The 21,987-nt window shown below is 44.4% G+C and overlaps 2 protein-coding genes across 2 annotated transcripts in view; one reads left to right on the forward strand and one right to left on the reverse strand.

Annotated features, from left to right (window-relative positions):
* LOC308590908 (uncharacterized protein F13E9.13, mitochondrial-like) overlaps positions 1 to 21,987 on the reverse strand; it is a 546,161-nt gene that overhangs the window by 356,935 nt on the left and 167,239 nt on the right. The gene's annotated exons all lie outside the window — the stretch shown is intronic.
* On the forward strand, positions 9,350 to 20,468 carry POP4 (POP4 homolog, ribonuclease P/MRP subunit). Its single transcript, XM_081201296.1, has 7 exons — positions 9,350 to 9,506; positions 11,618 to 11,670; positions 13,108 to 13,331; positions 15,669 to 15,746; positions 17,459 to 17,520; positions 18,450 to 18,551; positions 20,059 to 20,468. The coding sequence occupies exons 1-7, from the start codon at positions 9,353 to 9,355 to the stop codon at positions 20,193 to 20,195; spliced, it is 810 nt and encodes a 269-aa protein (XP_081057422.1). The 5' UTR covers positions 9,350 to 9,352; the 3' UTR covers positions 20,196 to 20,468.

Genomic DNA, 21,987 nt, shown 5'->3' on the forward strand with positions numbered 1-21,987 from the left:
ATGTCCTGCTACAATGCCATTTTTACAGGGATGTTGTTGCTGTTTAGTCGTGTCCGACTCTTCGTGACCCCATGGACCAGAGCATGCCAGGCACTCCTGTCTTCCACTGCCTCCCGCAGTTTGGTCAGACTCATGTTTGTAGCTTCGAGAACAGTGTCCAGCCATCTCGTCCTCTGTCGTCCCCTTCTCCTTGTGCCCTCAATCTTTCCTAGCATCAGGGTCTTTTCCAGGGAGTCTTCTCTTCTCATGAGGTGGCCAAAGTACTGGAGCCTCAGCTTCACGATCTGTCCTTCCAGTGAGCACTCAGGGCTGATTTCCTTAAGAATCGATAGGTTTGATCTTCGTGCAGTCCATGGGACTCTCAAGAGTCTCCTCCAGCACCATAATTCAAAAGCATCAATTCTTCGGCAATCAGCCTTCTTTATGGTCCAGCTCTCACTTCCATACATCACTACTGGGAAAACCATAGCTTTTACTATACAGACCTTTGTTGGCAAGGTGATGTCTCTACTTTTTAAGATGCTGTCTAGGTTGGTCATTGCTTTCCTCCCAAGAAGCAGGCGTCTCTTAATTTCGTGGCTGCTGTCACCATCTGCAGTGATCTGCAGTGATTTACAGGGATATACACTCGGCTTTTATCACCCCTGTTATACAAAAAATTCCAAGTGGGCCCGAACCTCAATGTCTAAAATCTTTGATATAGGACAAGGATGGAGATCACATTAAAAGTGGCCAAATTTTGAGCGGTTTCCATAAAACTTAGAGAACAAGCTGTGCTATTATAAAGACTGTGGCCTTAGAAGCAAATTTTAGATAATATTGCAGAACTAAGACTTAAACCATATTTTAACTGCTGCCATAATTGTATTGTCTATAGTTATACTGATTGTTAATTCAAACTTAATTTTATTGTGTCTCAGTTTTGTTTAATAGGGTATGTGAGTCTGGTCAGGGACTGTAATAAATTCAATTCAATTCTGTTGAAGAGTGATGGTGGTATAGTTACTGCCATGTTCCCTGCCTCAGGGTCTCAGCGTTACCCCAATGCACAAGCCACCCTGCTCAGCATCCCTTTCTACACTGACCCAGCCTAAGGACGTGATTCTTTTATCATCCTTATTGATTCTACCGCAGTCTTTCCTGCTCCACCTCCATACAGATGGATACAATGTCAGAAGAGGCCATAGTCCCTTCAAAAATGGCAAGCAGATCTCCCTTGAAGGCCAAGCTACTGGAAGGCCAAATCATGTTAGGATTACTCTAAGTCAGCAGTAGGAACCTCCAAATGTTGCTAAACTACAGCTCCCATCAACCCCAGCAATCATGGCCAATGGCCAGGGATGATGAGAGTTGTAATTCAGCAATGTCTGGCGAGCCAAAGGTTGCCCACACCTGCTGTGTGCCTTTACTGAGACAACTTTGCAACTTCAGCTAGAAGAAGAAGAAGAAGAGTTTGGATTTGATATCCCGCCTTTCACTCCCTTTAAGGAGTCTCAAAGCGGCTAACATTCTCCTTTCCCTTCCTCCCCCACAACACTGGTAGCTCTCCAGGGTCCTGAATTGTTTTACCCTGGAAAAGGCCCTGGTATTCACTACCACTTCCCCTGTGGCCCCCAAACCCCAGCAATTTTGCTGAGAACTGGCTTTTTAAACGAAACGTACATAATGCATGGAGATATTGACAACTCGTCTCATTTTTCATTGTCTCAAAGACCGTTACGTCTTCTTGTCTAAGAACATACAACGGAAGGCATCTCCTAATTTGTATTAGTTGGCAATTCCTTACCAAAAGCTTTCCATTAAATTTCTATCTTCTTGCATTACAATTAGCCTCGAAGTTGGCTAATATAATTCTTTTTTTTTCCCTATAATGAATGCACAGTATTGCGAGACTAAATGCCATCATTTCAACCCATCTCATTCTACAGTCTATTTAGCTGCAATAATTAGAATGATTTATAAGGTCAGACCAGTGACTTAAGGGATTAAGTAAATCATCCCGCAATGGAAGAGGCTCCAGCTGCTCTTGAACTTGTGACATCAAGGGACAAAAGCAAAATTGACATCCCAAGTAATGGGCAATTTGTGATAACCAGAAACTGAATGTTGTGGTTCTTGGTAGGGGGGCAGAACTTGCAAAACAAGCAATTGCTCACAAAACAGAAGCCACATATATTCTATGCAATGCAATTACATCAGACCTAGATACACTATAAATTTATGCTGGTTTGACACCAGTTTAGCTGTCATGGCCTTGCCACTACACCACTGCTGCCTGCAGAGTTTGGAGGAAGCTCAACTTTTACACTGAGAGCTTCTTGTCTGAGGTTTTGTTCCATTGCATAACATGATTGAAAAAAGGTACTGACAAGCGGACGAGAAGGAAGCCAAGTGCCCTTATGGAGACATTAAATTTTAAAATGTTTTGCTAGATGCCCTTTGGAGACAATGTTACAGCCTTCCCTCTTGACCTTAACCTGCCTTCATCGTATTCAACTTAAAATGGGAGCATATTTCCCCTCCCATTGGGGAAATTCAGCTGGAACTAATTGCTTTATTAAATAATATTTTATTTGGGACCAATTGCTCCTGGCACCAGCAGGGAGAGAGGGAGAGGAGAGAATGGCTTCTTGTTATGTCACTTGCAAATCTAGGTCAGACATTCAGAGAGAAGTGTTTAGCAAATGGGCTGTAATCAAATTGAAAGACAAGAGGACATTCTTCCTCAAAGGTGAAGGAGGAAAGAAGGGAAGGTGACCTCTGCTTAAATACCAAAACTTTTTGGAAGTACAAAAGGAAAAGAATATAACTGATCCCTTTCACAAAACTAAGGCAAGATTTTCTCCACCCCAACTTCTATTATTTTCAAAGGAAGCACAGAAGTTTCCAAAATGGGATGACTACAGTTATCTACACCAGGTCCACTTACGACTAGGCAATTAAAACAGAGGACGTTCCAAACTTTTAAAAAAATACAGTGGAGGCTCACATTCCTTACTCTTTCCTTAAATATTGGTTGCTAGACATTTGAAATTTAAGCAGGAAATGCCAAACAGAATGTGGAGAGTCATGGCAGAAGCACACTAGATGGAATCTGAAGCATTGGAGGCAGATCAAGGGCAAAAACTGGCTGGCCGATGTATTTTTATTGCTTCTTTTATTTGTAGTGTATTATGCAATAAAACACAATGCAAGAAATAAAAGAAGGAATAAAATACAATGCATAAATTCAATGTGAATATTTAACATAATGGGTGCGCTGCCTCCCACCTTCCAATCCCCAGACACTCCATGGACCACCTGAATGAAGCTTACAGACCACTAGTGGCCCACCGATTCCAGTTCAGGATCCCATGGAATGGATAACCCCAATGAATTGTCTAATCGTACAAAAGACCAAATTCAATAAGTTGGGACCATCCATTGAAATCAGTATAGTCGTACCTCAGCTCCCGAACGCCTTGGGAGTTGAACATTCTGGCTCCCAAACAATCGAAAACCAGGAGTGTTTCGGTTTTCGAACGTTCTTTTGGAAGCTGAATGCCCAACAGGGCTTCCACGGCTTCTGATTGGCTGTAGGAGTTTCCTGCAGCCAATCAGAAGCCGTGCTTTGGGAGTCAAACGTTTCGGAAGTCGAACAGACTTCTGGAACAGATTCCGTTTGACTTCCAAGGTACAACTGCATGTAGCTTTGTACTCAATGATACCAATTTTCAAATCTTTGCCCTTTGCCCGAAAACACATGCCTGACTGAAAAGTAGTGGAGGGAGCAACCAATATGGGTCCATATTGCAAAAGCACTGGACCCAAGAGCATAAGATGAGCCTGTTAGATCAAGCCAGTCGTCCATCTGGTCCTGCATTCTGTTCTCCCACTGGCCAACCCAATGTCTGTGGTGAACCTGCCTGTGGTGGACCTGAGCACAACAGCCCTCCTGTAGTTTCCAGCAACTGGTATTCAGATGCATCTCCAACAGCGGAGGCAGGAAAATAGCCATTGCGGTTAGTAGCCATGGAGAGAACTGGCTGAGAGATTATGCAACTGGCAACCATGTGAAATTGTAAGCAGAGGTATATAAAGGTTAATCCATTTGATGAACCCAAAGGCTTATTGGGAGGGGGAGGCTACAAGAAAATGCCGATGAACAGTATCAACAGCCTTCTCTACATTAATCACAGCGGTTGCTGCTGCATCACATTAGGCTTGGGCCAAAGAATGGAAATCCATCAGTGCAGAAGCCAGCACAATCCTAGTAAATGTGTCTACTCAAAAGGAAGTTTAATTGAATTCAGCGAGGCTTACTTCCAGGAGACCGGGTCCGAGAGTGCAGCATGGGGCATTGATAATTGTTAATGTCTGATATTGTCAGCCTCTTTCGCTATCAAAACCCGCTTTGTTTTTATGTTTTAGAGTAAATATTACAGTCTGCAGCCTCTCAGCTTGGACCACTGTCAGGCTTTCCAACTCTGCATTAATAAAAGAGATAAGCCCATAACTGGCACAGTTTGCTGGATCCTTCCCAGCCTTGAGAATTACTGACATGAAATGTAGGTAGGGGAAAAACTGTTTGATTCTACAGCATTAGTAGAAAGGAAGAAAAATAAGTTTAGGCAGGGCATTAGGCAAGTTACCAAATGCCTGGTAGCAACTGACAGGGGAACTGGGCTCCAGGCATGGTTTGTGACAGGCAACCAGCCTTTTGCGAGGAAGTGGAGGTGTCTGGTCACCAGGTTTGGCACCTAACATCTCTATCTGACTGGTGTGGTTGTGATGCAGTACCAGCCAGCTGGTCTGTGGGGCAGTGCAGCACCACAGCATGTCTTTTGATGCCGCCCTGCCATACAGACCATTTGCTTTGTAATATTGCACTCACAAAGATAAGTGGCTAGACTTATCATTGTGGTGACCATAGCCTAGATTTAAGGCGCCATTTGACTCCTAGGTTTTATATCTCCATTTCTCACACTCAGCTCTTGTGCTCAGGTCCTGCTTGTGGATTCCCTTTGGAGCATCCTGTTGTCCACTGTGAGAATGGGATGCTGTACTAGATGGGCCATTGGCCTAATCCAGAACACTCTTCTTATGTCCCTGTGCAGATCACGCTTCAGCTGGTGACCCATAAATTTGGCATAGTAACAATAAGTGTCAACTTTCAAGGGGATTTTATGCGAAGTGCTGCTTGTCAGTGGTAGAAAGGTCTGCTTTGTATGCAGAAAGTCCCAGGTTCGATCCCAGTCAGGCATTTCCTGGTGGTGCTGGACAGCCATTGCCTGTCACTGTATATGATACTGGGCTGGTGGACGAACCATCTGACTCGGCATAAGGCAGCTTCCTATGTTCCTATGACTTGTTACCAAATACAGTGGTACCTCGGGTTACAGATGATTCAGGTTACAGACACTTCAGTTACAGACTCCACTAACCCAGAAATAGTACCTTGGGTTAAGAACTTGGCTTCAGGATGAGAACAGAAATCACGCGGTGGCAGCGCGGCGGCAGCAGAAGGCCCCATTAGCTAAAGTGGTGCTTCAGGTTAAGAACAGTTTCAGGTTAAGAATGGACCTCCAGAACAAATTAAGTTCTTAACCTGAGGTACCACTGTACACCAAACTTCGGTTTATGAAATTTGGGGGTACATCCCTGTGGGCTTCTCTTTAATTGTTAAAATGGTACGCTTTTCAAAATATATGCTCACAGTAATCAACAGAGATTTTGTGGCCCGGATACAGAGCATCGTCTTTTGTGAGAAGAAAAATTATATTTGTATAAATGACTTTCCCCACTTTCAATTCTTATCTTACCCTGCCCTCTAGTGAAAAGATGCATGGGTTACAGCCTAACTAAAGTTCTGTGAAAGCTGGGGGGTAAAGGAAAGACGAGAAATTAGAGTCAGAAATTATTATTGTATTTTTAGAGGGCAGTTTATAGGAGTCAAAGAAGCATATTGCTATTATTTAGTCCAACTTTCAAATTTAAAGCACTCAGATCCTGAGCAATAGAAATGTGATGTGTATCTGTGGTTCTCGTGGATTTTTCTTATGAGATACCAATGTAAGATTTATTTATTTTTTCTTATGAGTTGTTTATGAGCTGCAATTATTTTCATTTGGCATTGTGAAGCTTTTGTTGTTGTTGTTTAATCGTTTAGTCGTGTCCGACTCTTCATGACCCCATGGACCAGAGCATGCCAGGCACTCCTGTCTTCCACTGCCTCCCACAGTTTGGTCAAACTCATGTTTGTATCTTCGAGAACACTGTCCAACCATCTCATCCTCTGTCATCCCCTTCTCCTTGTGCCCTCAATCTTTCCTAGCATCAGGGTCTTTTCCAGGGAGTCTTCTCTTCTCATGAGGTGGCCAAAGTACTGGAGCCCCAGCTTCACGATCTGTCCTTCCAGTGAGCACTCAGGGCTGATTTCCTTAAGAATCGATAGGTTTGATCTTCTTGCAGTCCATGGGACTCTCAAGAGTCTCCTCCAGCACCATAATTCAAAAGCATCAATTCTTCGGTGATCAGCCTTCTTGATGGTCCAGCTCTCACTTCCATACATCACTACTGGGAAAACCATGGCTTTAACTATGTGAACCTTTGTTGGCAAGGTGATGTCTCTGCTTTTTAAGATGCTGTCTAGATTTGTCATTGCTTTTCTCCCAAGAAGCAGGCATCTTTTAATTTCGTGACTGCTGTCACCATCTGCAGTGGTCATGGAGCCCAAGAAAGTAAAATCTCTCACTGCCTCCATTTCTTCCCCTTCTATTTGCCAGGAGGTAATGGGACCAGTGGCCATGATCTTCCTTTTTTTGATGTTGAGCTTTAGACCATATTTTGTGCTCTCCTCTTTCACCCTCATTAAAAGGTTAATTCCTTCTCACTTTCTGCCATCAAGGTTGTGTCATCTGCATATCTGAGGTTGTTGATATTTCTTCCGGAAATCTGAATTCTGGCTAGGGATACATCCAGCCCAGCCTTTCGCATGATGAATTCTGCCCCCTAGATTTCGAGGCCCTAGGTTTCAGCCTACTTAGCCTATACATAAATCCAGCACTGGTTGGGTGGCTGGGAGCCTTGATGGCGCCCCTCTGGAGGCTTCACCCGGGGCAGAAACCCTGGCTAGCCCTCCAGCTACAGCTCTGATCTACCTATCTTTTTATCTATCTACCCACATTTTCTTCACTCACTTACTCCCCCAGATCCCTATGCATGCCCATGGGTGATGCTCCTTCCATTAATGCTGGACGCCACAGTTCTCTTTCCTGTGTTGTTACAGAATCCTCAGTCTCAACATGAGGAAATGCATTATCATTCATTCAACAATGAATTCTTACCTCGAGCTCAAAAAACAAGAAAATTAAAACGAAGTCGTGAAATTGGCAAAAGAGACCATCTTCCCCCAGGCACCAGTTTAGCTTGGATCATTGGATTTACAGCCCAGTATCACCAATGCTGGTTTGACGGTTAATGCCTTAAATGCTTTGCGAATTATGACATAAATCCAATGAAGGGGCCCTCATGTGGCTCCAAAGACCTATCTCACTTATCTTGCTCTTTCGTTCAAGAAAACGGCGCCTCGCTTAACGGTGGCAGAAATTTGAGGGGTTAAATCGATTTTTTAAAAGAGATCTAATTGGCTGTGACAAGTTTCTCCCCCACACTTATTGGCAAGGGGTGGGAAGACGTTGCCACAGAATTCTGCAGGAGGCTACATTGAAATATTTATTATATTTTTAGTTTTTACATTTTATTCCACCTTTCCTCCAAGGGTTCAAGGTGGCGTACATGATTCTCCCACTCCTCGTTTTACAGCAACCCTGTGAGGTAGGATTAGGCTGAGTGACAGCAACTGGCCTAAGGTCACCGGGGGAGCCACATGGTTGAATGAGGATTTGAAATCTGGTCTCCCAAGTCTGAGGTCCAACCACCATCAAGGCCCAGCAAGAGAGCCCTGTATATACAGTGGTACCTCGGGTTACATACGCTTCAAGTTACAGATTCCACTAACCCAAAAATAGTACCTCAGGTTAAGAACTTTGCTTCAGGATGAGAACAGAAATCGTACTCCGGTGGTGCGGCGGCAGCGAGATGCCCCATTAACTAAAGTGGTGCTTCAGGTTAAGAACAGTTTCAGGTTAAGAACGGACCTCCGGAATGAATTAAGTACGTAACCAGAGGTACCACTGTAGATTTGAGCCACTGTTGGGCTATCGCTCTGTATGCCAATCATAAATCAAGCAGTGGTGTAAAGAGCCTGCTGGATCAGGCCAATGGCCCATCTAGTCCAGCATCCTGTTCTCACAGTGGCCAACCTGATGCCTCTTGTGGGGATCCCGCAAGCAGGACCCAAGTACAAGAGCACCCTCCCCTCCTGTGGATTCCGGCAACTGCTATTTGAAAGCATTACTGCCTCCAACATTAATGCACTGCACCTCTGTGAATCTGCCTTATCTTTTTTCCAAAAGCCATCCAAGTCAGTGGCCATCATTGCCTCCTGTGGAGTCGCATGGTATGCAATGCTTGAAGAATTGTTTTCTTTTCTCTCTCCTGAATCTTCCAACCTTCATCTTCATTGGACGGCAGCGAGTTCCAGTGCTAGGAGGGAGAAAAGGCCTTTCTCCATCCACTTTCTGCATGCCATGTATAAATAGCATCTTATTCACCTTTTCTCTGAACTGAAAAAGTCCCAAACGCTGCGACCGTTCTTCACAGAGTAAGGGAGTCCATTCCTTACAAGAATTAAGAAAATTCTGAGCAGCGTCCACTGTTCAAAAAATCTTCTTCCTTGCCAGTTCAGGCAGCCATATGTGTTTTCCTAAAAGGAGGGACCAGTTACATTGTCTGTAGATAAGACTTCCAGGTTTCATTTGACGCTAAGGTTGTGTATGCCTGCAAAGATACAAAAGGGGCAGCTGTCTAGGAGTGTTGCTTAACCGGGATTAGACAAGAGACCCCAACGAGGTAGAAAAAGCAGATAGGGCAGTCCGGCCTCCTTTTCGCTCAGGTCTCATTTTGTGAAGAAAGTGAGAGGAAACAACGTCATCACCATATATACCATAAGCCTGCGTTTTAAACAAAAACCCCTTTAACAAAAAAAGTGCTGCTAATGCATATTTTTCGAAGTTTACATAGTTCAAAACGTCCAGCAGATGCATAATCCGTCATTCTTTTCAGACTGACTTAACGACAGCCCTGCAATGTAGCGCGCTGCATCTTGCTTGTTTACCCCTGTATTTCTGTTTCTACGACGCATCAAGGATCTGCAAAGGGCATAACTGCGCGTGCGTAGATAAAATACTGCTCAGAATTTGCTTCTCCTATTCTAGCTCTACAGTCGTTCTTAGGGGTGGGGCTAGCGGAGATGCGTCTCTCCCTCTATCAAGCCAGCCAGAGGGTGAAGGCAGCGCGTGCGCGTTTCAGTTTGTGGGCGGTGGAGGCGGAAGAGGAGCGCGTGAGCGGACTGAATCGCTTTCGCCTATTCCGTGCGGAGAAGGATCCGGCCGGCAAGATGGAGAGTAAGTGTGCTTGGATCGCCCTCAGGTCACTTTGCTCCTTTCCCATCGGCGTGGGGGCGTGTATCTTACTGTTTTGCTCCGGAATGATTAATCCGGAGTGACTCCGGTTCTGGCCTCGCGGTCATTAAAGCTGCCCTATTTTACCCATTTGGGAATTGGGGTGGAGGAGCTACCTTTTTCCCACGCGTTCACCCACACCTGCCCCGTGATGCAGAGTGCTTAAACCCCCATTCTATTTTACTCTGGAACCACTGGTCTGGACTGACCTGAAGTCTGCTTTGTTTTCTTTTTTGCCAGCTTCCCGACGAGCAGGGAGTGAAGCGAAACTAATTTCTGTTACTCTTTCGCCCACCTTCTCTGCGAGTAGCGCAAGACGCGTGTCTGTTGATCTTGTGAACATGACCTTAAAGCACAGATTCCCCTCAAGGCTCAGGCATGGGGCAAGCTAAGCGGGAGAGGAATGGAATTCAAGTAATCTAAATTCAGGCACAAGCCTCTGTCAATAATATATACATATTTGGGGGGTATACTTACAGGGGGTGCAAATAGACCTATCGATCGGGAGAGAGGCCTAAGGTGATTTCTCTCACTTTGATGTGCCTTATTTCCCTTCAATTATTATTTATCCTTCCCTTTGCAAGTTGCCAAACAGGGACTTGACTGTGTTGTTTATCACCATTGTCATTTATTTGTTTGCCGCCTTTCAACCACGCTTGCAACATGAAAGAATTTACATAATTGCCAAACAGGGACTGGACTGTGTTGTTTATCACCATTGTCATTTATTTGTTTGCCGCCTTTCAACCATGCTTGCAACATGAAAGAATTTACATAATTGCAAAAGTATGAGACAAGTAGTCATAAGCAATAAATAAAAACGTATCAAAATGTGCACAACAAAAGTAAATAAGTTATAATAAGATCCAAATATAAAGATACAAAAAATGAATGTCAATAACTGCAAAATTAACATCTCCAAAATTAAATCTCGATCCCAGCAAATAAAAAAATACCTTCCCCACCTCAGAACAATTTATTATTATTATACAAGAACATGTAGCCACACACAAAAAACCAAGTAAAATATATATATAAATATATATAAAATGTCCAGTAGCACCTTAGAAACCAACTAAGTTTGTTCTTGGTGCTGGACAATTTTTTATATTTTATATATATTTCTACTGCGACAGACCAACACGGCTACCTACCTGAACACAAAACCAAGTAACAGAGGAAAAAGTAATACAGAGTTGCAGAATAAAACAGTAACAGCAAACCAGTGTATCAAATAGCAAATGCATCAAGTTGAGTCCCAGACTCCTGGTCTGGGAGAAAGAAGGGATATAAATAAATAATATAATAAATGTTATGGTGATAGTAAGAGTAATAATTTCCAACTCCTACTCTCCTAGCATTCCATCAGAATGACTAAGAACCAGAACCCAGCATTGAACAAAGGGGATGCTTAATTAATTTGGTGCTACTAAGAACAAGGGGCAGATTTATGTCCCTATTGTAAAGGATGATCCAGGGGACATTACTTTCTCCTGTATGAGTGAATGGCTGCCAACCAGTGTTATGCTAAGCTAAAAGGACCCAAGGAGGAGTAAAGAGGCTGTGGTCTCCTTCCTGGGAGCCTGCATGTTCCCACTCATCCATGATTTGGCTTAGTGTCCCCTTTGAACATGACCCATCAGAAAATGCATCTCCATCAGGATCTGGGCTATGCTGAAAAGCAGGTCTGGAATTTTAGTATTTCCTCAACGTGAGTCCATGAGTGTGGAGGGTTGTATGACATAAGATATATATTTTTATTATTGCATTTGTACCCCACCTTTTTCTCCAGGGAGCTTCATGACTGAGTAGGGACTAGAACCCCAATTTCCCACGTCCCAGTCCCACACTCTAACCACTACACTGGTTTTGGGGGTGTCTTATTTGGAACAGTGTTCTGGATTCCATATGTGAAACGGAAGATGACAAAACGCCCCACGTGTTTAGACCAGTCTGCTCCTGTTTTGAATGCCGCTGCTTGGTTATTGAACATGAAGCCTGCGATGTTTGTGTTTGGAAAGGATGTATAGAAACCTCTCCCTAATCTCTTCCAGGTGTGTTATATCGGCAGCTACCTCAGCAGACAGCCATGCTCCTGAACATACAGGTATTTTCTGTGCGTTGGGGCAAAAAACATGGAACTTGTGTGAAGGCAAGGCGGAAGCAGGACTAGATAGATAGATAGAAAGATAGAAAAAGAAAGCAAAAGACCTGGATGTAGGAGCTCTGCTGTGTCAGACTGAGGGAAATTGCCTCAGCCTGCCAGTTAATACAAGAGGGACCTCCTCTCATGGAGGAGAAGGCTACTGATGGGAGGAAGCAATGCTTCTGAATACCAGTTGCTGGAAACCACAGGAGAGGAGAGGGCTCTTGGGCTCAAATCCTGTTTGCGGGTTTCCCACAGACATCAGGTTAGCCACTATGAGAACAGGAAGCTGGGCCAGATGGGCCATTGGTGTGATTCTGATGTTCATATGGTCTTGAAAGACCAACACTGGGTCCCAGTACATTTCTGAGCACAATTTAAAGTGTTGGTGCTGACCTTTAAAGCCCTAAACGGCCTCGGCCCAGTATGCCTGAAGGAGCATCTCCACCCCCATCGTTCTACCGGGACACTGAGGTCCAGCGCCGAAGGCCTTCTGGTGGTTCCCTCACTGCAAGAAGCCAAGTTACAGGGAACCAGGCAGAGAGCCTTCTCGGTAGTGGTGCCCGCCCTGTGGAATGCCCTCCCACCAGATGTCAAAGAGAACAACAACCACCAGACTTTTAGAAGACATCTGAAGGCCCTGTTTAGGGAAGCTTTTAATGTTTGATGTATTACGGTATTTTAATATTTTGTTGGAAGCCGCCCAGAGTGGCTGAGGAAGCCCAGCCAGATGGGTGGGGTAAAAATAATAAATTATTATTATGATGTTGTTGTTGTTGTTATCATATGCAACAAAATGCTGTAGCATGAAATACTTGTTTTCGGTATTCTGGTCTTAACAACCAGAATACTCCATTCCGTTTCACCTCCTGTCACTCAGAATTCTGTGATCACTGAGCATGTTTCGGTCCTCGTTGCACTGTTTTGCTTCTATACGTGTTTGCAAACCTGCTACAAGGGGCAAAGAGAGGGATTCCTCCCAAGCTTGGCAATGCCTCTTTTGGTTCATGGGTGGTGCTGACATAAAAAGAAAAATCTGTTAAAATATAGGTAACAAAAACAGTGCAGCGCTATTGAAAGCCCTTTTCTTAAAAACTAAAACTAAAACCAGTCAGTTCGCAAAGGGCTCTTGGAATAAAACAGTCTGCAGGACCCAGGAGGGAGCCAGTCTAGCTTCTCTCGGGAGGGAGTTCCAAAGGCTGGGAGCAGCCACCAAGAAGGCTCTTCTCCTGCATCCCCACCAAGCATGCCTGTGAAGGTGGTAGGGCTGAAAAAAGGGCCTCCCCCAAAGATCTCAGAGGCCAGGCAGGAGAATATGGTCCTTCAGATAGCCTATGCTTTGTGAAGAAGTGTACACTTTAGTCGCAGTGACTCGGTGAATTCTTCTTCTTTTTGTAGCCTCAAGGGTCAAAGGAAGCCGAGGCCTTTGTGAAAGCCTTCCTAAAGCGCAGCATGCCTCAGAAGAGCGATGAAGACATCCAGGACCACTTAACCCGAAAAGCGGTGGTCCTTGAACACCTGCACAAGAGGAGGGGAAGGCAGAAGAAGAGGAAAGGCAAGGGGTTCTCTGCCAAGCAGAGGAGAGAGATGAAGCTCTTTGACATTAAACCAGAGCACCAGAGGTACGTACTTCTCCATGAAGCAAAGAGTCAAGCTGCGGGTTTCGCTCCTGCAGGAGACAGCAATGACCACCAACCTAGACAGCAGCCCAGCGGTCAGCATCGGTCTCAGCCTGCTGGCGGAAAGCTAGCAAAGAGGGAGCCAGTCTGACCTCTCTTGGGGAGGGAATTCCACATAATGGGGGAGCAGCCACAGAAAAGGCTCTCTTTCTCTCGGGTCACCACCATGTTTCTGAAGTTGCTGGGACTGAGAAAAATTGCACTCCTGAGGATCTTAACACCCAGGCAGATTTGGATATGGATATATGATCTTTCAAGGAGCCTGGGCCCAAGGGACTGATGGAGGAGGGGTGGTGGACTCCATCCCAGGACAGAGTCTAACACAGGCCAGTTAAGCCAGGCTAGTAACTTGCATGGGCTCATTTACAGTGCTGTGTTAACAACTGATAGCAAGCCTCCTTAAGAAGGATGCTTGGTTTCTTTCTTTTTGGAAATTGGGATGTCAGTAAGGAAATGTGTTTGGTCTGTACCATTCTGATTTTAATACAGGCAATGAGTTAACAGGTTCTTTTCGCCATGTTGGTTCACAACCAAGGAAGATAACTTGCCTTTGGCACGACAGGCTTCACTTTGAAGTTAACATGCCTGAGCACCCAGGTGGTTCATTCCCCAGCATCTCCAGGTAGGGTTTGGAAAAGATTCCCTGCCTGAAACCCTGGAGAGCTTTTGCCAGTCAATGTAGACAGCACTGGCGTAGGTGAACCAATGATCTGACTCAGTGTAGGGCAGCTTCCTAGAATATTCAAAGCACTAGATTTCTCATTTAAAATAATTCTACAATGGTACTTGGCCACTAGAGGGCAACTTGTGACCTTTTTATTCCAAAAGGTGCCTTGTTTCAAATTTGTGCATGATCACTTTTCTTTTGCTTTTAAGGCTTTCAAACGGCAGAGCTGGTGTGTAGGCCCAGCTGTGCTCCGATAGCAATAATTAGATAGTATCACCTTCTGGTGTTAGACCCCCCCTAATCCCTACACAGAGTTCCCTGGGAAGAAGGATGGAAAAACTGCCAATTGTAGATCTATGAGGGGAGTAGGAGCCAGTGTGGTGTAGTGGTTAAGAGCGGTAGTCACGTAATCTGGGTAACCGGGTTCGCGTCTCCACTCCTCCACATGCAGCTGCTGGGTGACCTTGGGCCAGTCACACTTCTTTGAAGTCTCTCAGCCCCTCTCACCTCACAGAGTGTTTGTTGTGGGGGAGGAAGGGAAAGGAGATTGTTAGCCGCTTTGAGACTCCTGAAGGGGAGTGAAAGGCGGGATATCAAATCCAAACTCTTCCTAGCAACTCTCAGTAGCCTGAACAGTTCCTTGGATTATTGGGGGGTGGGGGGAGAGAGCCATGACTCTTGAGTGGTATAATAAGTGTTTTAAATGTATGATGCAGTTATGACCCAGAAGACAAGCAGCTCAGGTGGTTCCCGTCAGCATTTCAGGAGCGGATAATAAGGCTGTCTTTAGCCCCCAAAATTAAACAGACCAAAACTTTCAGTAACACTCAATGTTTGCCATGTTTCAGATCCAATTTAGCTCTGCCTTAAACGTCAATAAAAATGACTCGCTATCGAGCCTCGTCTAAACATACAATTAAAGCAGTGTCTCGCCACTTTAAAAAGTCAGAGCTTCCTGCAAAGAATCATGGGAATCCTGTGGTTCGTTAAGGATATATAGAGGTTAAGAGATGCCGGTTCCCCTCACGGAGCTACAATTCCCAGAATTCCTTCTGAAAAGGGAGCTGGTGGTTAAACAACTCAGATCATAACTTTCTCTCCAATGTGATCTCTGCCCTTGAACATCATTAAAGCCGTTGGATGGCCATCTTGTTTCCCTTACAGCTGGCAGCTATTGAAAACTTTGAGCGCTTTCTGAACAGGAAGGCCCAGACTTCATCCACAACTTCAGCCTTTTTATGCTATCTTTTTGTGAATTGCCTTTGTCCGACTCATAGTATTCCATCCATAAAATCAGGAGGGAAACCGTTTCTGGAATCCTAAATTGAATAGTTTCCATTTCGGACGAGAGGGCTATCGATGGCTGCTCACTGTGATGGCACAGTCGGAGGAAGCAATGATTCTGAATACCAGTTGCTAGAAGCTCAAATCCTTGTGCTTGCTGGTTTCCTGCAGGCATCTAGTTGGCCACTGTGAGAACAGGGTGCTGGACTAGATAGGTCACTGGGGCCTGATCCAGCAGGGCTCTTCTTGCGTTCTTAGATTTAATAGATGCTTCAGGGCATTGCTGATACATGGGGAATTAACAAAGTCATTTTTTACTTGTTCTGCAGGTACGAGATCTTTGTGCCATTACATGAGCTGTGGGAGCAGTACATCAGAGAACTCTGCAATGGGCTCAAGCCGGAAGCGTAAGTTCATTAGGCTTAAGTAGTGCTTGGATCACATTGGGAGACTTACGTTGGGAGCATAGCAGTGATCAGGTGCCGTTTCTCAGGAAATCAGGGTACGGGGAACCTGTGGCCCTCCAGATGTTGTTGCACTCCAACTCCCATCAGCCCCAGCAAACAGCCTGGTTAGTGGTCATGGATGATGCAGGTTCGGTGTTTTCACCACAGGTTCCCCTATCGCTGTGTTAGCCCCAAATGGAATTACTTATTATCATTTTATTTTATTTTTTTATTGGGCACCACCAAATAAATAAACCTCAAAGCAGTTTAAAGTAAGAATAAAGCAATGGAATTATCAGCAAAAACAGTTAAAGACAACTGTTTAAAATATTTTGGGGGGAGAAAAGTCTGTGCATTGTGATTTTGTGGTTCGAGGACCCGATCCCCGCTTTGTGGAATGAAGACACACAGACACAGAGTATAAGGTTAATGGGCAAGAAAAGGCCACAACTTTATTGAATACAGCAAGTGAGAAGGTATTGGCTTAGGCATTGGACCACGACAGATTGACTCCACCCACTCGGAGAGGGGTGAGCCCAAAGGGGGTTTATTCACCAGAAGGTGGAGCCTGTTGATGCTAATACAACTATAAGCTCTCCCCTGATGTCACCGAGGGTCGTGCCATGGCCCCCCGCCACACAGGCATCGGACAGTATCCACGACCGCCGGATTCCTTTAACGGAATCCCCAAATTTGAAGGGGTAGGCGATGGCCACACCTAGCCCTTCCACACACCATCAACACATTCCAATGCCTAACCTAACCGCCAATAGCAAGAAAGTTGTGACGATTGCTACGAGGTAGGCAAAAAACGCAAAAGGCCTAATACCAATTGGAAAAATTCCTACCAGGCCCCCTGGGCAACCTGGGCGACCAATCTAAGGTCCATAGCAAGGTCAAGAGAAAAACTAAGCTCTAAGGGAGTGGAGGGTGGGTGACTCGCGACGAGAAGGCGGAAAATGAGGCAGAATGGCTGGTGCAGCAGTAAGTTAAACTGCAAACCACGCCCCCTCCAAGCCGCCCGGTTGGGCGCTTACCTGTGGGCGTGGTGTGCCAGCCAGGTGAGTGGGGCAGTGGGCGTAACGCCCCCTGTGTGACGCAGAAATTGCGTCCCGCCCACAACACCTCCCCTCTTGGAGGAGGAGAGGCTTTTCTCTACATGCTTTCTGACATTTAAGAGCCTGTAGGGTTATTTTAGGTAAGGTCCAGCACTTATTGGTTGTAGCCAGTGCTAGTCATAACTCTGATCAGTCCCATTGAAATTACAGGGCATGAATAACATAGGGCAATTAATTTCAATAGGACTACTCTGAGTAAAAGGTCGTTGAATGCAACCCTGTGTTTGTAAGGTAATAGCTGCATGCAGTTCCTGGTTGCATGGGACAGTGTAGAGGCTGCTGGAGGAGAGATGGATCACACCATCTCTCCTTTATGCCTACCATAGAATGGTGAGGGAAGCCCACTCCTTTGCAACCTGCATGGACATTCATCCCTCTGCCAACCACTTGCAGGCTAGTGACGCCAAAGGCTTATTTGCAAGGCTGCTTTAAATTGAGTATTTCAGTATTTGAATGGCTTAATGTTTCTTAGCACTGTAATGTTAATATTGTTGCTTTTTTAATACTTTGAAGAATTCTAACATTAATTAGTGTATTATATGTTATTTTTATCAGGCAGCCACAGATGATTCAGGCCAAATTGCTGAAAGCTGATCTTCACGGAGCTCTGATTACAGGTATTTGACTTCCAATCCTAAATGCAGGGATGCTTTTAACTTGGGACAGTTCTGAAGGCTGAAAGTCAAATGTTACCCTACTTAAGCAGATCTCAGTTGACTCTGTGAGTTTTGAGTTGATCAGCTGAGCAAGTGATTGATTGACGTAACCTGCATATTTTGCATAGGAGGGATCAATAGCTTCAAAGGAAATGATGTACTTCTTTTGTTTTCAAATGGGCTGCACGTAAGTAGAGCCATTCTGGATCAGACCAAGGGCTATAAGGGTTTTTGATCCAGTAGGAGGTATTCATTAATATGGGGATAAGAATAGGCAGTTTCTGCCTCCTCCCTGCAAACCCACGTGCCTTCGGAAATCTCTTCCGAATGATGATATTTTTATTACTATTACTTAAATGTGTGACTCGCCTTCCACGTATATGTCCCTGTCTTCAAAACTAACTTTTTGTCTTTCTAATCCCTTTAGCCACAGACTCAGTTAACACACACTAGGGATACACTGCAACATTATATTGGAAAGGCCTGGTTGCTAAACAAAAATATATAGGCTGCCCAATTAATTGGGGGCAACCATGTGGTCCTGGTTCCAGCAAAACAATCTTGGACTGATAAGCCATGTGCCTAGCTTTTGCACTTTTATCCTGCTTCGTCAAACCACAGTTCCTTGTGATGTCCAAACTGGGAAACTATGGTTTCCATGCTACTTAAACTTCACAATTGGAAGCCAGATCAATTACCCCTTGTTGGTGCAAATCCGCTGAGTGTTGTAAATAAACAGACACTGACATCAGCTGGATGACACTTGTCAATTACACAAGCAGTTGCATTCTGTACTGTAAGGGGAAGCACAGAGGCAGGTAGAGTATTGCTATAAGTGTAATGCGAAAACTGACTGTCCTGCCTTAATAATCTGCTTTTCTTTGTTATAGTGACTAAATCAAAATGTCCCTCCTATGTTGGCATCACGGGCATTGTCCTGCAGGAAATGAAACATGTTTTCAAAATTATCACAAGAGAAGACAAGATGAAAGGTACCGGACACTCCTTACTGTAACTTGCTTTGTTAATGGCCCCATCAAATTGCACAATGAATCGCAGGTCCTCCCTCACTAATGGCCATTTGTCTCATTTCACCCTGGAAGGGTCTTGGCTAGTTGCTACAGAGTTGAGATTTTGGTGTGTGTGTTTTTTTTAAAAAGTGAAATTGGTAAATCACAATTAAGATCTGTTTTCAGAGTATGCTGTACTGTACTTTAGGCACCAGCAAAAGCATTCCTTTTTAATGAGGCCTTTGGCTTTAAACTATCTATGTTTCTCCCTGTCCTCGGCTGCTTATGTCTCAGTCTTGATTTGTAGGCCCCTCAGGACAGGGGTCTGCCCCCCTCATTCTGAATTAAGCACCCCATACAATGTGGTGAACTGCAGTGGTTTTCAACCAGTGTGCCGTAGCACCCTGGGGTGCCTTGAATGATGGTCAGAGTTGCTGCGGGCAACACTGGCCTCTGTCCCTCTTTCCTTCCCTCCCTCCTCTGATGCCCTCTTGCATCTCTGCCTCCCAAAGGCTTGCACAGCTGTTTATTGCAGCAGCAGTGGCTATAAGCCCAGGGCCTTTTCAGTACTGGCCCCAACTTGGTGGAACACTCTGTCACAAGAGACTAGGGCCCTGCAGGACCTGGCATCTTTCTGCAGGGCCTGAAAGACAGAGCTGTTCCGCCTGGCCTTTGGTTTGGACTCAGTCTCACCCTTATGTTTCCCTCCCCTTATGGTCTTGATTTATCGGCTGCATTTTAAATTGCATTTTAACCTGTATTTTAAATTGGGGTTCCCCCCATTATGTTTTTACTGTGATTTTATTGGTGTTAGTCGCCCTGAGCCTGGCTCTGGCTGGGGAGGGCGGGGTATAAATATACTTTTTATTATTATTATTATTATTATTATTATTATTATTATTATTATTATTATGCTCCACAGGTGAATGGTGCTTCTGAGAGGCACCTCTCTTTGGGGCGGGGGGGGGGGGGGCAGCAGCCCAGAGGACTCCCAAGGAAAGGGGAGAAAAGAAGAGGCAGAGGGAACACTCCACAAGGGAGGGTGTTGGGTGTTTGAAATGCGGTGAAAGGCTGCCAGCTCTGCAGGCAATACTGGGTTCCTGAGCCCCACAGGGGTGCCGCAGAAAGAATGTAGTTGGTCAAGGGAGCCATGGACTCGATAAAGTTGAAAACTCTGTTGTAGTAGGTTAAGAGTGCTGGACTGGGACCTGGAAGAGACCCGGTTTCAAATCCCTACTTGATCCATGAAGCTTACTGGGTGATCTTGGGGCAGGTCATTGCCTCTCAGCCTAACCTACCTCATCGGGTTACTGTGGGGATTAAATGGGGGGACGGAACCACATATACCCCCTTGAGCTCCTTGGAGGATAAGGGGAGATCTAAATGCAGTAAATAAATAATTAAGGTGATACATCAATAGAACCGCATAAGGCTCTGCATTTGCACTGTGGCCGCTGACGCCTGTCATCTTCTTGGCGTCCCTTTCCAGTCATCCCGAAGCTCAACAGCGTCTTCAGCCTGGAGATCGATGGCTTCATCTCCTACATCTACGGGAGCAAGATTCAGTTCCGAGCCAGCGAGCGTTCTGCAAAGAAGTTCAAAGGAAGAGGAACAATTGACCTGTGAACCTTTTTCCTTCCTTCTTTCTTTCTGGAAATTGGAGCCACTGATGTATTGTTTCCAAGGGATGGAGAGACTATTCCTAGCAGTTTGTGCATCCTGAGACTTGGGTGTGTGTGAAGGAACGATCCTTGTTGTTTTAAACAAGAGAGTGTGAGAGATGCATCCATATAAATGAATTCTCCCGCAGTGTTTCAAACACCTTTCTATCCTTTGTACATCCTTTGTGTTTTATCGATGTTATTAAACCTGTTAAATAAATAAAATCATTTCCACTAAGCCCTAGGATCTAATCTGATACTTTGTTTACAGCAAAGTAAACCTTCCATAACCTCCCGTAAGATTATGCATTTTGCAGTAATAAAGTGAGTCCTGGTTTGCCTATCCTTGTAACTATCCCAAGGATGACTCAAGATATCTTTGCAGCAGGAAAGAACAAGTTATCAGCAAGCATTTTCTTTTCTTTTTAAAAATATTTTATTTTCAAATTTTTTAGTTACAATTTTTCACATATTTAATTCTTTTTCCAAAATGTCAGATACAGTATGAACTTCCTCCTTTCCCCGTTCTGAATTCCAATTTTCTCCCCTTATTTTCTTGCATCTCATTTTTATTTTCAAACTCATATCCTCTTATTTGCCTTGATTTCCAATGTTAACATAAATGTTATATCCAACCTGCTGGTGTTTTAATGTATTTACAATGGTCTTTTAAATAGTCCATAATTTTTTTCCCATTTTTGCTCAAACTTTTCCTCGTCCTGGTCTCTGATCTACACAGTCATCTTTGCCATTTCAGCATAGTCTATCATTTTAGTTATCCATTCTTCTTTAGTTGGTGCCTTCTATTTTTTTCATTTCTGGGCAAATAACATTCTTGCTGCTGTTGTTGCGTACATAAATAATCTCTTTAGATCCCTTGGTATTCCATCACCTGTTAGTCCAAGCAAAAAGGTTTCTGGTTTTTTAACAAAAGTTATTTTAAACATTTTTTTAAAAAAACATTCATTGTATATCATTTCCCAGAAGTCTTTTGCTTTTCTACAGAACCACCACATATGTTAAAAAGTACCTTCCTTTTCCTTGCACTTGCAACACACATACAGCCAGCATTTTCGCCTAGGAAGGCGATGGGGCAGTGCTACTTAGCAGAGGACTGGTTTTCTATGTATGCCAAAGAAAAAACTGACAAAGGTTTGTCCATCCAGTCTAAGGTTACCAGATTTTTTTCAATGAATATGGGGACACTTTTCAACTTCAATGGATTTTGTATGGGGACTGATCTGTAAATCTGGGGACTGTCCCTGGGAAACGGGGACATCTGGTGACCTTAATCTAGTCTAGAAGTTCCCAAAGTGGGTGGTACCATCCTGGGGGGGGGGGGGCACGCTAAGAGGCAAGGGGTTGTGGGGGGATGCTGGAGGTGTAAATGACTCCGATTTGGAAAAACTGGTATCACTGGATTGAGTTCATCCATTTTTATTTTTGAATCAAAATAGTTTTAACTGGATTTCTAATAAACATGCAATTAATAGTTGCTGTTTTGAATTTTGAATCTTTAGCCCCACCCTAAAAAAAAAACCTGTCATTTTTACCATGAGCGCAATTTTTTTTTCTTGTGGTGCAGACTTCCACAGGCAAAAGTCCACATCAGGAAGTGCTTCTGGTCCACAAGAAATCAATGAGCTTTTAACAGGCCACGAGTCTTCATTTTTGTCTTTGATGCAAACAACTAGGAACACCTCTAGAATGTATGTTCAGGCTTTTAGTTTTCTTCCTTCCTAGGTAGGGGTTATTTC

Source organism: Podarcis bocagei (genome assembly GCF_964188305.1).
Source record: "Podarcis bocagei genome assembly, chromosome: 7".
In the NCBI taxonomy this organism is placed as follows: Eukaryota; Metazoa; Chordata; class Lepidosauria; order Squamata; family Lacertidae; genus Podarcis; species Podarcis bocagei.

Bases quoted from the DNA above. Each gene is read 5' to 3' on its own strand.
- POP4 (XM_081201296.1), top strand. From the start codon at position 9,353: ATGCGTCTCTCCCTCTATCAAGCCAGCCAGAGGGTGAAGGCAGCGCGT. The intron at 11,671-13,107 runs GTATTTTCTGTG...TTCTTTTTGTAG, and splicing joins CCATGCTCCTGAACATACAG to CCTCAAGGGTCAAAGGAAGC. The intron at 17,521-18,449 runs GTATTTGACTTC...TCTTTGTTATAG, and splicing joins TCACGGAGCTCTGATTACAG to TGACTAAATCAAAATGTCCC.